This window comes from Drosophila gunungcola, chromosome 3R, assembly GCF_025200985.1.
Source record: "Drosophila gunungcola strain Sukarami chromosome 3R, Dgunungcola_SK_2, whole genome shotgun sequence".
In the NCBI taxonomy this organism is placed as follows: domain Eukaryota; kingdom Metazoa; phylum Arthropoda; class Insecta; order Diptera; family Drosophilidae; genus Drosophila; species Drosophila gunungcola.
The window spans coordinates 21466092-21479864 of NC_069139.1; the positions used below are offsets into that span (position 1 = coordinate 21466092).

At 41.8% G+C, this 13773-nt stretch overlaps 3 protein-coding genes across 5 annotated transcripts; all 3 read left to right on the forward strand.

The window, feature by feature from the left end:
• The first annotated feature begins 1302 nt into the window (after positions 1-1302).
• On the forward strand, positions 1303-9838 carry LOC128252063 (mucin-5AC). Of its 3 annotated transcripts, none has more exons than XM_052979461.1 (5): positions 1303-1769; positions 3916-4076; positions 7649-7913; positions 7970-8091; positions 8171-9838. In XM_052979461.1, exons 2-5 carry the CDS (start codon positions 3996-3998, stop codon positions 9620-9622), a joined length of 1920 nt encoding a protein of 639 aa, XP_052835421.1. In that variant the 5' UTR covers positions 1303-1769; positions 3916-3995; the 3' UTR covers positions 9623-9838. The 3 variants fall into 3 exon arrangements, with proteins under 3 accessions (XP_052835421.1, XP_052835423.1, XP_052835422.1); XM_052979463.1 differs by having other exon boundaries at positions 8174-9838; XM_052979462.1 differs by having other exon boundaries at positions 3923-4076.
• A 340-nt stretch (positions 9839-10178) lies between these two features.
• On the forward strand, positions 10179-10773 carry LOC128252069 (uncharacterized). Its single transcript, XM_052979471.1, has 2 exons — positions 10179-10448; positions 10501-10773. Exons 1-2 carry the CDS (start codon positions 10224-10226, stop codon positions 10654-10656), a joined length of 381 nt encoding a protein of 126 aa, XP_052835431.1. The 5' UTR covers positions 10179-10223; the 3' UTR covers positions 10657-10773.
• A 387-nt stretch (positions 10774-11160) lies between these two features.
• On the forward strand, positions 11161-12968 carry LOC128252070 (putative SERF-like protein). The gene is made up of 3 exons (XM_052979472.1): positions 11161-11363; positions 11683-11788; positions 11853-12968. The coding sequence occupies exons 1-3, from the start codon at positions 11357-11359 to the stop codon at positions 11920-11922; spliced, it is 183 nt and encodes a 60-aa protein (XP_052835432.1). The 5' UTR covers positions 11161-11356; the 3' UTR covers positions 11923-12968.
• The last annotated feature ends 805 nt before the right edge of the window (positions 12969-13773 follow it).

Consider the following 13773-nt stretch of genomic DNA (forward strand, 5'->3'; position numbering starts at 1 on the left):
CAAACCGTTGGCGGTTCTTGTCTTTTTAGCTTCACGACAAAAGGGCTTTGGGGAGTAAATAAACGTCTTGAATCGAAAACGAAGATGAAAATGGAAAATGGAAATCTTCGCTTACAAAACCCAGCCGCCAGAAATCTGACAATGATGCCGCCAAAAGACCCAGCCAGCCAGCCAGTCAGCCAGCCAGCGAATCTGAGATGGGGAAAATGCTTTCGCAATCCGCAAGCCGCCCAATCTGGCTCAGATCTCTTAGCCCCGCTCGATTGCTCTATTTAGCTACTGCCACTTCTGCCTGCATCGGCATCGGCATCGGCATCGGCCTACCACCATACCCATCTGCCAAAGTGCCAGTACCGCAGTACCACAATACCCCTACCAGGCAACGTAAACGTTCCAATAAATTAGACAAATAAACACCAGTGGGTGAAGGGTTTCCCTAAACGGTGGCATTGCAAATGCTAATAACGTGCAATGAAAATGAAAATGAAAATGAAAACGAAAACGATGCTGTTAGCGGTAAATTGAAACTGAGAATCAAGCTGAAAATGAAAATGAAGCTGCAATGCTAACGCTTTGCTGGCGGGGTCTCAAAAAACCCGACTAAACTTCGTTAACTGTCCAAGAAGATTTGGCACAGTGGTATGTGATAGCTGGTTTGAAAGGTAAATTATAAGTATCACTTTAATGGGTCGAACAAGCACCGCGAGCTCTAAATTTTAAATATAGGGTCTCAAGACTCAACTTAATTTAATATAATGGCTTAAATGGAAATTTTTAAAATATTTACATAAGGTCTGAAAAACCGACTTTACTTTGGTAACAGACTGTGAAGATTTGGCACAGTGGTGTGTAACAGCTATCAGGAAATGTAACTTTGTAATATGTTTTTGGAAACTATGACCAAAAACTACTTCTAGCCACAATTCCTTTGCTTTCATAAGTTTCGAAATATTTCACTTAACGGGTCTCGAACCCCAATTTTGTTAACTGACCGGGAAGATTTGGCACAGTGGTATATGGCAACTAGCTCATTAATGTTATGTTATGGTTTTATGGTACCTAAGACCTTAAGCTTCTTGGCTCTATTCTTAAGCTCATTTGACCGCATTCGAAAGTATTTGCATAGATTTCTTAACAAATTAACAGAATTTTCTCTCACGCACGTGGGCGTCCATGTCGCCCACTGTGCGGCGATGACGAAGCTCGGCTTGGCTCTTCTCAAGGCGAGACGAGACGAGATGAGACGAGACGATACTTTGGCTGTAGCGGGCGGCCTAATGTGAATCTTAAACCGAGCTGGGTGTACTCGGAGGCTTCAGTTGAAAGCGCGACTTCGAACGAAGCGGTTGTCTCGATCCGGCCGAACTCGAAACCCTCAGATACAAGATACTTAGATACTTGGCTACTTGTAGGCGCGCTCCATCCCAAAGGACTGTGAAATTGTGCGCTAGAGTGCTGATGGCATGTTGTTGTCCATAGTATATCAAATAATTTATGCAAACCAATTTGGTGCGGCGGTGAGCCAGTGCTCTTGACTTTGTTTGGAGCCACTGCAATTGCCAGTGAGGTTGCCCGATGCAACTCGAACTCGGCTGCTGTCTCTGACATTTGATCTTTGCAAAGATCACATCGCACTGAATCACTGAATCAGCATCACCTCGCAGTGTGTAAAGAGGTCCGCGACCATATGGAATATATTTTAGCACACCACCTACGGCGGCAATTAGTTTGTACAATTTAAGACTCCGTCAACGACGACGCGGGCGAAGGTGAGCCCGCCGATCGGCTTGCATCTCAATAACTTCCTCTGCATCCATCCGAGCGGGGGGTCCGATGGAGAACAATTAGAAAAATGCCAACTATGGCGCTGGGCCCAGTAAGGCCTGCCTGGCCCTGCCGTAATCAACCTGTAATGCCAGCTAATTGGCATAATTGTTGCTGTATCTCCTGTTGTTTTGGCCGCTATTATTTGACTTTGCCATTGCCTTTGTCGTTGCGCCTTTGCGGCTCTTGAGCATCTTCGAGTTAGATTCGCAATGCTCTTTCAGTGGAAATGGCTGGCAAAAATGTCAAATAGGCTTCGCCTAGCTGGCCACAAGGCAGCTCGCAGAAAGAAAAAAAGGCAGCCAAGAAATAAAACCAGCAACCAGCATCACGAGTTCAACCCGAGGAGGATAAAGCGGTAAATATTTTCCGTTGTCAAAAAGGTCAAGACAAGGAAAAACCGCCAAACTAGATGCCAGTTCGGTATTGTTCGCTTTTATTTTTTTTTTGGCTGCCGCTCTGCTGCTGCCACACGCACTTGGCTCGAATGGCTGCTGGCCACAACTTGCCACAAATGTTGCGGTTAGCATTGAGACAGATGATCTCGTTAGCTGAAAAGTATGCGATTTTATTGGGCAATTGAACTTTGAAGCTCTACGAGATGATGCACAGACTTGCTAACCTAATAAATTACACTACGGCGATTGCCGTATTATGACCGGGCATTTATGCCTTTAAAAAAGCCAATTTCAATTACTTGTAAAGTTAATTGCTAAAGTGCACTTAAATGGTAGTTTAAATGCCGTAGCGAGTATCCTAATGAAAATACTTTTTATTGTTTATTTAATGTTTTTTCGCTTGCGCCACTTATTGCCCATTCAAAAAAGTCATTATTCCATTTAAATTATGTTTTCAAATAAGTTTTAAGGATTTTAGGCGTTTTTTATGGGATATTAATCTTTTTGTAAATAGAAATCCATCTTTAACCAATGTTATATACTTTGAAACATGATGGAATTTTTAGCACCTTAAAGGCGTTTGCAGAAATATGTCTTAAAAAAAAAACACATTCCAAAAATAAGAATGGCTTAAGCTTTAAAAGTTTCAAATATATGTTTGAAATGCTTAATTTTGTTTTGTACTTCTAACAATTCAAGTTCAAGTAAGCAAGTTGACAGTAAGCTGCAAATTTTTGACTTTATCTCTCTGACATTATCTGATTTTGTTAATTTGTGTCGAATGAGTGATGAAGCTGTTGGTAAATATCAACAACTTTAAATCAAAGTCTTAAGAGACATTGGATCTGCCAATACTAAGAGCCAAGTCTCGAAGTGAGACCTAACGAAACTTTGCCAAATTTGTTTTAGGCAGGTAACTTTTTAGCCGTATGTGGCATTTTAGAACACCCGCATGTACGCTCTTGACCCAAGCGGATATTCATAAAGCTCAGAGCCTTTACTGGACAACTCAATTTCGAGCAATTTGGATACTATAAACGGTCATAAAGTGCATTTTCCATTTTGGAGCTTTGTTTGCGACTGCGACTGACAGTTTTATCGGTGTGACTGCTTGTCCACAGATGCCCACTTTTTCGCGCGAGGAGTGGAGTGGTGTGGCAAGTGGCAAGGTCGCCAAATCGCAGAATCGCAAAATCTCAAAATCGCAAAATCGCAAAATCGCAGAATCGAATTGTAGGTGGAGGTCGAGGCAGCGAGGCAGTGAGGCAAGGGAAGAGCCAGCGACAGCGTTGCAAATTCTATCAGTCAATAAAGCGGCACCGACTACAGAAGTTAATGTTTTTTAAATTACAATTCATTACGATGGCGTTGAATCGAACAAACGGTTGGAAATTAGTCTCCCTGCTTGAAAGTGACAATAAAAAACACACATTGTGACCGCCCATAACCACCACCTATGTGGTGATATTTTTGGGAAAGTTATTACTTAATTAAACAATGTCTCGGTTACGCAAAGATTGGCCACAAAAGACGCATGGCTGGAATTATTATGCTATGGATGGATGGAATGGAATGGAATGGCTGTTAAGATGCGAGCCATTGTATAAGGCAATTAGCGCCAACTTAGGGCCTGCCTGCACTTTCCCATCAATTGTGCCCGGCGTCCATTCAATAACTTTTTAATAACTTTCAGTTTTAAGCCCTCCATCGACACCTCCCCCCCACCCCCACTCAAGTTCCCCGACGACGGATCCAGAGAGAACAATCGGCAAAATGTTGGCGCAAATTACTCCAACGCTTTCGCGACTTTTGGCCCTGGCTTTGTTCTGCTCAGCGATATTTTTGGCCAGTGAGGTAAGTCTGACATCTACCCTTAGCCGGGGGCTCTATACTCGGGGAATTCGAAAGATGTGGATATGCTTTCCAGCGGAGATTCCGACGCTGATTGTGCACGTGAGAGAGCATTCAAATGCAAATCGCGGAATTGTATAAATATTTAAACGCCGTATTTGTTGTGCGGCAAAGGTGCTTATTATCTTCCTTCCGAAGATTGCAATAATTAATAGCTAAAATATCGTAAGCACTTGTTCGATCAATGCTAATGAAGCTCTCACTAAACGGGCATTCAGAAACGTATTTAGATACATTTAATATACAATAATTTTTAGCTGTCCCACAACAATGAACCCATCCCCAGAAATGGTAATCCCTTAAGATTGTGATTATCATTATTCAAAGCGTGAACACTGGTTCAACGGTCAGAAATACCTAACTTAATCGAACCAAAAGCAATTTAAATATTACATTCTATCTGACCTTATCAAATGGTCGTTAATAAACACAAAGTATTGGCTTAAAGAATGCTGGCATTATCACTAACATGTTGTACAACTAAAAACTTAATTAGAGAAACAAAAAACAATCTAATTTAATAGACCTCTAAAACATGTGTGCCTTAATCAAAAATCAACTTTTTGCGAAAGATTTATATTGAAGAGATTGTAAAATTTAAACGAAATAAAAAACAATTTTTGTTTATAGTCGTTTTAGTCTTATGCAATAAGATTACAGTGAACACATTATTCAAAACGTCATAAAAAGCTCTCAGTTTATATGTTTAAGATGTGATACTGTGGGGGAGTTTAAGTACTATTTTAAACAAATATTTAAATATATGTGATAAAATTAAAAAGCAACTTTTTCCGAAAGGTTTATATTGAAGAGATTGTAAAATTTAAACGAAATTGTGTAACATTTATTATAAAAATAAAAAACAATTCGTTTTAGTGTTAAGCCATGAGATTGCAGGGAACACATTATTCAAAACTCCATTAAAAAATACTCCCAGTTAATAGCTATAATATGTGATACTGTGGGGAGTTGTATACTATACCACTGTTTTTTAAGAAAAAAGGGTTGTTTATGAGAGTTTGATTTGGCGGGGTTTTTATTCTACCATTAAATCGCCTGTGGAGATCAGCCGCTGCCCCACCGACATTTTGGTCGTCTTTGCCACCGCAGTGCTTCCCAAGACACTTTTTGAGCAACGGCGGAAAATGTTGTAATTTTGCGCTCTTTACGCTTTGTTTCATTTTTAATTTATTCTATGTGTGCGAGTGCATCCACAATTCACACACATAGGCCGGCACACATGATTCATCCAAGCAAAGGTCTCGAGGTATATTAAAAACAAAAGACGCGGCTGACCAAGTGACCTTTTTTCCGACTCGTCTGACACTTTTGCAGAAATGGAACACACACCGGCAGCGCCGAAGCCGAACAACGGGGAGAATTGTGTGTTGATTGTTTTCGCTATTTGCATACAAGAAATTAAAACGAAACCCAACTCGAGGATGGAGCTGAGGCTGTTATGTAACGGCCGAGTGGGCAACTGGGCGCAGAATGTGTGTTTAGTGTGGCCCGTAAATATGCCTGAAATGAAATTGAAGAGCGTTTCAAATTATGGCAAATTACCCAAAATAAGAAACACAAACAGCAACGTGAAATTGGAACCTCTGCTGGGCCTTGGCTCGTTTTGTATCTTTGGGATTGCACAATCTTCGTTCCTTAAGAGCTTCCCGTGTCGTATTTGGAATGATTGCAATCCAGATTAATACGCCGCGAATCCAGTAATTTGTGTCGTTAAGCCAACCCAATAAGGGAAAGCCCCATTTAGTTTTACAAGCTTCTAGTCGGAGACAATCACGTGACCTTAAAAGGAGCTTATTTAAATAAATTTACTTAAATTGGATTGAAATTGGTTTAAAAAAATCAAAGTTATAAATTGTATGAGTTCTAAGTATAATTTAAGTCTTAACACTCCGGCACCCGGTAAGACTATTCAAACAATTCGTTGGTCATTTTTCAAAATCCCATAATTCAAGTAATCGAAAATCTTCCTTAGTTCCATAACAAAGTGGAAAAAAATCCCCATAATCTGTTTGTCATTAGTTATATTATAAAGTAATCAGAAACGAAGGTTTTTCTAAAGAGATCCGAATTTGTTTATATTAACTGTTAATCAAAATAATTATATTTTGAATATAGATAATTTTATTTTAAGAAACGACAAATACTTCTAATTTTATCATAAATATTGGATCCAATTTTAAGTCTGGTATTTAAGATTTCCAAAAAGAAAAGACTTTATTATATAATATGAACTGAAATTTTATTATGCCTTATTATTATGAGGAATAATAAGATATTTATGAATGAATTTATTCTTAAGTCGTCTAAAATTTAATCGGAAGTTACGTCAAGTGCTTGATTACTTTGTCAGAGTGAAAGGAACTCACATCTGTAAGATCTACTGGGAAGATTTGGCTGCGGAACATAATCTGTAATTGGCTGCCTTTGAAGGGGCTTTCTCAGACCCAAGACTTTTGGAGTAGCGAAACAAATGACGCGGAGATCAATATCAGCGAGTACTCGTGCCCAGCATGTGTGATTGCACCAAGTCTTAAGTTGTACATTTTGAGCTTTATGCTGGGAGTTGGGTGTTGGGTGTTGGGAGTTGGGACTATGAGCCACAGGTTGGTAGCTAGTAGCTACACCGACTTGGGCCCAAAAGTGATGAATTGACGCGATGTCATAACTTGGCACATGGTGCCACGGCTTCTTGCAACAGTCGACCTGTGCTGCTGTGTGAAATGTCAACTTTATTTTTAGTCGGTTTTTGTGGATATTGCTGTTTCTCTATGCTGTGTTTAATTATAATGAACAAAATTTCACGTCGACAGCCGCAAATTATAGCCCAATGACTTATCGAAATCCGCCACTGGATCTACTCGTAGTATGTGCGAACAAGTGCATAAGCTTCCGCCAAGTCCGTGAAAAATGTTTTCCCAACATTCCATGTAATCTATGAAATCATGAGTCTCTGACAACTGAAGTCTCTCCCTTCGTTAGTAGTTCGTAGTACTGAGTTAGTACCTAATGCATGTCGGCACTGAACAGCAGATTGAAGTCACAGATAATTGTAGACAACAAAAGGCATTTTTAAGTACCTACTTAAATAAATGAACTACGATTTAATAAACGATACGAATTGTGTAAATAGAAACATTAAACAATTTAATAAATAATATTACAAAGAATGTAATTAATTGATTAATGTTTTATTTGTTTTAATATGATTTCGTATTTCTATACGAACAAAAAACTTATAAACTTTTTTTTTACAACAAATAAATCCAAATATTTGATTTTATGTCAAGAACAAATTTGTTATTTAAGGATCATTGTATGTAATTTTAGGGAATACAATTGAGAGACAAATAAGTCTATATCCAGCATTTTGCCTTAGTTCATATAGTTCCAAAACCTAGCATTATTATTTAGTGTCCAATTGTAATTTATTAAATTGACCTAAAACATATTAAATTAAGACTTAAACCTTCAACATTTTTCCCCACTCTCTGTAGGCACAAAATGCCATCCAGACAACGAATCCTGCCTCGCACCTGATGCAGAAGACATCCTTTTCCTGCGCCGGTCGTCCTGCCGGCTACTATGCGGACGTGGAGACGGGCTGCCAAGTGTACCACATGTGCGATGGACTGGGGCGCCAGTTCAGCTACACGTGTCCAAACACCACGCTCTTTCAGCAGCGGATGCTCATCTGCGACCACTGGTACATGGTGAACTGTTCCAAGGCGGAGAGCAACTATGCCGCCAATCTCTTAATTGGTTTGTATTCGAATTACGCCAATCAAGACAGGATAACACAGTGAAGCCATCCACAGGTCAGCGGGACAAGCCCTTTGTGAATGACGAGGAAAACAGTCTGCGCACTCCTAGACCCGATCTTCTGGATCGTCCCTATGCACCCGACTACTCTGGAGAGTCCTTTAGAAGCCAATATAAGGTTAATTTTTAAAGCTGATTAAGGTTTAATAACCTTTTTTTAATTTAAAAAGCACATTTCCATTGCATACTTTTTGCAGCAGCTGACTTCGAACCAAAACCAGATACGCGACGAATCATCCAAGGGTGCTGGTGCTGGAAAACTGGATCCCCAGGCATCGCAGACGCGCTGGCGGATTCCACCGCCCAGCAGAACGATCCTGCCGCCAGCTTATGAGCCGCAAATCGAGTTGCCCAGCAGCACAGCCAAGCCCAGGATAACCACCACCACTCGAGCCACAACCACGACTCGAGCCACAACCACGACTCGGGCCACAACCACCACTCGCGGCACCACAACCACCACGACTAGGAGACCCACAGTGGCACCCAGCAAGCGCACAGAGGCCCTGCACAATCGACGACCCAGCTTCCAGGCTCTGGAGCAGGATACGGACGATCTGGGCACGAGCCACAGCACTAGGTACAACACTTCAGCGGACTTTAACTCGGCGGAGGCCCCGTTCCGTGGCACAAAGCAGTCCAGCACCAAGTTGACCAAGTTCGTCAAGCCGCCCTCGAAGATCTACGAGCCGCCGTTCGTGTACCCCATCTACAACCTGGAGGAGCCGCTGCCCCAGAATGGGCTACGCACATCCACGGCGGCTCCGTTCAGTCCGGGTCCCAATCGCTCGCAGGTCAGCACCACCACCACCACCCCAAGGCCGTTGAGTCGACCAACCACTTTGGCTGGGGTGCCCTTCTCCTCGGCCACACTGCCAACCACGGTGAGCACTGTGGGAGTGCCGCCACGCAGCGACAATCGCACTCCAGCTCCGGCCCAGAGCTTCCGCCTGGCCACGCCCACCAGCACTGCTGTCCCACCAGCTGCGCCCGCGGCACAGATGCCCTTCAACGATTTGCTGCCGCCGTTCGTGGACTTTGTGCCCCACGACATAGCCACCACCCAGGGTCCGCCCATCTACTACGAGTGGAAGGTGCCCTCGAACGGCCTGGAGCCGCCCAAGTTGGACCCTCCAATTGGCGTGGATGGACGCGAGTATCCCGAGACCACAGGGGATTACGGGGTCACCGGCAAGCAGGACATATTCAACACCCGACTAAACGACATTGGTAGCCAGCAGAAGAAGCCAGTGCAGGTGGCTGCGCCTGTCCAGCAGTCGAGCACCAGCCACCGTTTGGCCATCTCGAGATCTATCAAGGCGAAGGAGGAGAAGGAGGGGGAGCAGCTGCAGCCGGAACAGGCCCAGCGTCGCTCCGATGTGGTGGCCAGTTCCACGGACATCAGCCACCTGCGCAAGCAACTGCTCATCCCGGAGTACGCCTTCCCCCTGGAAACCATCGGTCGCACGGGCTACGGACCCGGCGCAGGAGCGGCCTCCTCCGGTTTCAGCAACGGGGATCTGTACAACTCGTTCCAGCTAAAGATCCCCGAGCAGCGAGCCAAGTGGTTCGGCGAGAACCCCAAGTGCCCGGAGTGCCATCCCTCGTTCGTCCTGCCGGGAACCTGCGAGCCCTGCCTGCGCAGATAGTCCCGATCCAGCTCTCACTTCCACTTCCACTCCCACTCGCTCTCCGTCCGTCCCATCGCCCATTAGCCGCATCCATTATCCGCATCCTAGCCCTAGCCCTAGTATTAGCCTCCGCTGAAAAGCGCGGGAGAGAAGCAACTACCACGCATTTAAGTGTTAATGTTATTGTATATCCGCAGATTAATTATTAAACTACACAAATATTTTTGTGAATGATGTGTCTTGTTTTGAATTTATTTAAGTGGAGTTTCTGCTTACTTTGGCAATCCAAATCAACTTTAACAAAAAAGGCGTTAAAAATATCTCATTATGGTGTCACAAATAATTCCCAAACTTAGCCTTCTTTTCGACAGAAGAAAAGAGAACTCCTCCTTAATAAGACTCTTTAGCTAAATAACTATAGAATATAATAATTTTTATTTCATGTAACTTGATTAGCTAAAGGAGGCATGACCCTCCATAGATAACCTTGAGACTCAATATTTATATGCTAGACCGACACGACATGTATTTAAAATTTAACAACTCCTTAATCCCTTCCTTGAATTTTACATCAAATTTTAGCAGTCAGTGTTTAGATCGTATTGATTTTTCCGTCTTTATGGTTCTCAGATCCATTTTAAGGTTTTTTCAAAATTTGCTTAGGTCAGTAAGGTATTCGATTATGGGGGATTCTGGAGATGTAAGCACGGACATAAAATTGTTTCAAGTGATCGTGCCCCCGATACCAAAACTTGGCGACTCGCATATGTTCTGGTCGTGGCGAATGCTTATTAAGGCTTATCTGTCGGCCATCGGACTTTGGTCGATAAATCAACCAAAAGAGGTAAAATCGACCAGCCTGGTGACTTTTTTTAATTTTGATTTTTCCTGTTCAGAGCCCGCACACTAAGTTTGTGCTTCTGAGCACCTTGGAAATGTGGGTTTTAAGAAAGGAGTATGACGACATGTCATGCAGGTCTATTTTCGAAGATCTCGACGAGAGATTCACAAGCGGTGTTGACAGACGAAACTCAAGGGATAGTTTTATCTAAAAGCGAAGTCCAACTTATTTTTTTCTTCGAAAATGCTATTAGGAAGCCATGCATATTTGCGAAAACCACTTATATATTGTAACTATATCGTAAAAAATTAAAGAGTGTGAAAATGTTCTTATTTTATTGTTAATGGTTTGTTAAGGAGAAATCTTGATTCAAAGTAAATGTTTAATTGGATTTTATCTGTTGTAAGATATACCCAATTAGAAAATATAAAAAGCAGCCCGCGAAAATTTCCAACTGTCAAATGAAAAACACCAAATAATTTTCAGCACGCCAGTGCTGCCCATCGAGACAATATTTGCATCGAAGTTATCGATAGCTAGGGGATACCCTCCGATGGTTACCGCCAAACACCGATTAGACCAATATTCTGCTTCTTGCTTGTCGATAGGTTTGAGAAACAAATTTCGATAGGACTGCCACCTGATACCATTCACACAAAATTGTAAGCTAGTGATGCGATAAAAACATCGATGGGCGCCAAAAAATATCGATGTTTCCATCAATGTTTCTCCACCACTAGTGTTGATTTGATTGTTGTTGATTTTTTGTATTTCTATTGTAACACACAAAACTCTACGTTTCGCAACTAGCAAAATTACATCGCCAGAGCAGCGAAAGTCACAAATCTGTGAACAAATTTGGAACCAGAGCGAAGTTATTTTCCGCCCACATCGCAGAAAGAGCATTGAAAATGACACGTAAGTGTGGGCATCATGGAGCCATTTTGTTGGTGGTGTGCCATGCATAAAATATGTGAAATGGTATCTTATCATCGGAATAACAAGGAAATGGCATAGGCTGCAGTTGCAACCAGTCTTGGGGACCTGGGGAATATGTCAGACGTGCTGATTAATTTCAGCCCTTGGGTAAAATCGATGGACAGTCTGCCGTAGGACATGTGAGCGCCTCTAACCTCTCAGCGCGGCTGGTCAATAGATTATGTAGATCAGTCGGCATGCGCCACTAACCAGGTGACACGTATTAACTAATTAAAGCCTCAACCGCTCTACCTTGCAGGCGGCAACCAACGCGACCTGGCCCGCCAGAAGAACCAGAAGAAGTTGGCGGACTCAACCAAGGGAAAGCGCACCGATAATCTCACCGTGGAGCAACGAAAGGCCAGGTAAATCCCTATCTATAAATACCCAAATGAGAAACCCTCTTAACACATATCGCATAATCACCAGGGATGCCGAGCTTATGCGCGAGAAGCAGAAAAAAAAGGAGGAAGCCGCTGCCGCCAGCACAAGCAAATAGTCAACCCAAGCGCACTGGCTTTGCCGGGATCTCCATATCCGAATGCAAGTCCAGGCAGGTTAGGCACATAGTCAGTCGTTCGTCAGCCAAGACCCAGATTCGCCCCAGGACCTAGGATAGTCGATCACGTGGTTAAATTGTATATGAAGCAACACACAAGAGAATTGTATACATTTCAACGCTACAACTACGCATAGATATTACCGGACTGTACAGCACGCGACATAGCAATAGCAATACTAAGGTGCCACCCAAGGACTTCGATTTGAATTGCGATTCGGTTCCGGTTTTCGTTCTCTTTCATTTGCAATGCTGCTGTACGTTAATTAAGTACTTTTATTTCGCCTACCTGACTAAATTATTTACTGTAATGTATATATATAAATTTTCAAATAAAACATAATATGCAGCCGCCAGAAAAAAAAAAACAATGATGGAGCCGCCTCGATTATGTATTATTGTGTTTGACGAAAATATATGTATAGATTATGGCACGCAATGAAAGTCGATTGTTGCCCATATTAACTGAAACTAATGAAACCCATTTGTAGCTATGATCAGAGCAATGGGAGCCGCAGAGAGAGACACAAAGATTGATAATCGGATTACCGCTCTGATAGTTAACCCCATAAGTATAGTCAAAGATTGTTTAATATAAACCTTTAATCGCACTTCCTTGAGTATTAATAGGTCGCTGGAGAACCACTATCCAGCTTCACTGACCTGATTTAAGCTTACCTTAACCAACGCTTTAATGCAAACCCGATTGCTGAAGAAATTTGCATACAATAGGAGACAGATAGAAATGGCAAATAAACAAAGGTTACTTGGAATGATTTGATAAATATGAAAGTAGCTGCACGCCATGGACTGGCCCACAAAACTCTCGCCTAGATGCCAATAAGTCGAATGCTAGCGTTTACCTTTTACAGATGGTATGGCCAAAAACTTGGCCACTAACGGCCAGCAGAAACAGTGAGAAAAACAAAGTACTTTTCTTTGTCAAATTTACGATATAGTTACGAATAAATTTCAATGATCTACCATTTGGCATTCAGGTCTATTTTATGAAGATCAGATTCAGTTTTAATATTATCAAAAGAAACTTAATAAAATGTTGTATATAAAACTTTTGCCTTAATTTTTGGCTTCTTGAAAAATAATCTAGAATGTCAATTAAAACACCTCTCATTTTGCAGTCTTTTGATTTTTAAAAACCGTTTGTGAATTAAATTTTGAATTGAAATTGATTTTAAAAATTACAAAATTATCCTGTGGCACAGTTAGCGTAGATTAATAATTTTAAATCAATTTGAAATGTATATGTTCGGGTTTCAAATTTGTTTTGAGGATGTATTTTTGTAACTTTTCACCTTTGAAAAAAAAAGAAAAAAGTACATTAACTCTCTTAAAATTTTGAAAGAAAGTGAATGTATTTTTTTAAATTGATTGTCACCGTTTTAATTTGTATTGTTACAAGAAATAAATTCGAGTATTTTTTAGTAATGAGGATACGGTTATTTCGAGTCAAAGCTGGATATTTGGTAGCACCGAAGTAATTATATTTCAATTAATTAAAATGGGTAAGAATTTCTAGCCAGAGCTGTGAATTATGTCGGAAAATCTAAATAATCCTATTTTAGTGACTTACAATATGATGCCATATTCCAGATTACATTTAGTTCAGTGCAGTAGCCGATGGTCCATGGCCAAAAAAGGCAGACGGGGCCATGGCGTGCCGCGGTATCTGAGGCCAGCATCTCGATCTCGGGTTGCTCCGACCCGGGAGTCGCGGATGTCGGGATGCGGATGCCCAGGTAATGAGAACGTCCACTGATTTGCTTGGCTTGG

Bases quoted from the DNA above. Each gene is read 5' to 3' on its own strand.
- LOC128252069 (XM_052979471.1), top strand. From the start codon at position 10,224: ATGGTTCTCAGATCCATTTTAAGGTTTTTTCAAAATTTGCTTAGGTCA. The intron at 10,449-10,500 runs GTAAAATCGACC...TTTCCTGTTCAG, and splicing joins CGATAAATCAACCAAAAGAG to AGCCCGCACACTAAGTTTGT.
- LOC128252070 (XM_052979472.1), top strand. The intron at 11,789-11,852 runs GTAAATCCCTAT...CATAATCACCAG, and splicing joins GTGGAGCAACGAAAGGCCAG to GGATGCCGAGCTTATGCGCG.
- LOC128252063 (XM_052979461.1), top strand. From the start codon at position 3,996: ATGTTGGCGCAAATTACTCCAACGCTTTCGCGACTTTTGGCCCTGGCT. The intron at 4,077-7,648 runs GTAAGTCTGACA...CACTCTCTGTAG, and splicing joins CGATATTTTTGGCCAGTGAG to GCACAAAATGCCATCCAGAC. The intron at 7,914-7,969 runs GTTTGTATTCGA...AGCCATCCACAG, and splicing joins TGCCGCCAATCTCTTAATTG to GTCAGCGGGACAAGCCCTTT.